A 2,090-nucleotide genomic window follows, 5' to 3' on the forward strand; every position below is an offset into this window, starting at 1 on the left:
GGTGATGAAGAGCAGGTCGGCGCAGAAGAGGTTGAGGACCAGGCAGTTGGCAGCGCACAGCCGGGGCCGCCGCCGCACCAGCAGGCAGATGCCCCAGATGTTTCCCGCCAAGGCCAGCAGGAAGATGGAGGCCAGGACAGACGACTCGCCAATGCGCAGGGCCGTCACACGGTGGCCCCTGAAGTCCGAGAAGAAGGGGAAGTAGGTCTTGTTCCCCCCTGGCGTGCCCCCTGACCCCAGCATCGGGGTGGCCAGTGGGCATGAGACCCACTGCAGGCGGTGCCCCAGCCCTACGGGAAGGGCTGCGTTCCCAACCACCACGGTGGCACCCCGGGTGCCCTCCCGGCACGGACTGAGGGGCTGGCCGCCATCCCGCTCCCTCCTCTTCCTCCTGCCTGTGCCTCCAAGGGTTCGGCCGTGCCAGCCGGGTGGTTTATGGCCCTCGTGCTGGACTGGAACAAGGAAGTGGGAGGGTAAACAAGGCACAGCTCACATAAGGGTGAGGCTGCCGTGCGTGAGGATACAGCAAGGGGCCTGGGGCAAGCAGGGCTGCCTGACACCTCCCCGGGGTGGGCATGGGCCAGAGTGCTGCCATCTCCATGCTGAGGGTCCCAGGCCTGGCCACCTCCTCCAGAGCAGTCCCTGGCCTGTCCTGCTCTCCAGGCAGGCCCCTGGGGCACCAGTGACCTGGGGAAGCTGCCCAGGATGAACCCCTTGACTGGGTGTGTGTGCGTGGTTTGAATAGAGGGTTGGCTCTCACACCTCTCTGAGAGCTCTTTTCAAAAGCCCAGGATAACTAGCATTTACCCCTTGCCTCATGTCTTGGCAGTGGTACATGGAAACAGCAGTCCTGTGCTAACTGTGGTCTGGTGTGGAGGGCAAGTGTCACTGTCTTTGTTTTTGGTATCTGTTCACTAAACTGATCCGTCTTACCTGCCTGTGTTACAAGTTCTTGCTGAAGAAGCCTGGTAAATTAAGACATACCTAGAAAATAACGAATTTTCTATGGAGTTCAGTTCCTAAAAGTGGTTGGTAAATCTGTAAATTAAAGTAGGCCTTTCCATTTACTGTCTTCATTCCAGGTGGTTTAGAAATGTACTGGGAGTGAAGCACATAAATTGTCACAGAAAGCAGGTAATGTCTCATAAAAAAAAGATAAAATGTTTTCGTAAAGTATGCAAACAGTTGTATAACTTGAGATGGCTCTAATGAATCTGTTTGACGCGGTGCCACAGTCAGTGGTTAAGGGTGCAGTTAGTGGCTTGGCCGTATGGAGCTGCTCCTTTTGATTAGGGGAGAGTTGTTCCAAACCTGTGTGCCAGTGGGACCAGGTGACCGGGCAGCACTTCTGTGGTACCTGGGTGTGACCCTGCTATCAACTGCTTACGCAATGGCATTAGTGGGGATTCCAGATTAGTGGGGATTCCAGAAACTTGGTCCTTCTAAGGGGCAATCTCCTAATGAGGAGTGACAAGAGTAAGATCTTTCCTGGACTGCTTCCCACATCTTTGGCAGTGCAGAATGTACATTTATTTGAATTAGCATGTTTTCTTTTGGGCTGTAAGTGGTTCTAACTATCTGTGCTGTCTCATCAAAGTGAGTTGTCAGGACAGCTTAAACAGATGGATGAGACACTCCTACTAATTCCTGCCGATTTCTTTGGACAGTATGTAATGTGGGCAGATTTGCTGCTAAGTGGGTGGCTGCTGTGAGCTATGAACTCAAATTAAGACAAAAAGAGAACTTGCAAAGGTTATTTTTTGGCAGCCAGCAACACGAATGACTGGCAAGTGTCTCAAAACTAATATTTTATTCTATTTTATTTGCTGGGAGAAAAAACTGTGTACCCATATTGCAAAAGTTTCAGCAAATTTAGTAGAACTTTTGAGGATTGTTATTCCTAGTTATGATGAAAATTTGATGGATCTTTCCACAATTTATTTTGGCTGTGCTACGGGCTGATTCTGTAAAATGATTAGCAAATCTTGAAATATAGCAGGTGCATTCCAGTTGCCAGAACCTCACAAGTCTGGGACATTATGCAGTCTGACAAGCTAGCCCTGAAGTTCTGGGCAGCTGGCAACAGCAGG

At 51.0% G+C, this 2,090-nt stretch overlaps 1 protein-coding gene across 1 annotated transcript in view; it reads right to left on the bottom strand.

Annotated features, from left to right (window-relative positions):
• FFAR4 (free fatty acid receptor 4) overlaps positions 1–243 on the bottom strand; it is a 5,724-nt gene extending 5,481 nt beyond the window's left edge. Inside the window, exon 1 of the mRNA XM_010000116.1 lies at positions 1–243. Within this exon, the coding sequence (XP_009998418.1) occupies positions 1–243 (243 nt within the window).
• Positions 244–2,090: the final 1,847 nt, after the last annotated feature.

This window comes from Chaetura pelagica, unplaced genomic scaffold, assembly GCF_000747805.2.
Source record: "Chaetura pelagica isolate M959 unplaced genomic scaffold, ChaPel_1.0 scaffold436, whole genome shotgun sequence".
In the NCBI taxonomy this organism is placed as follows: Eukaryota; Metazoa; Chordata; class Aves; order Apodiformes; family Apodidae; genus Chaetura; species Chaetura pelagica.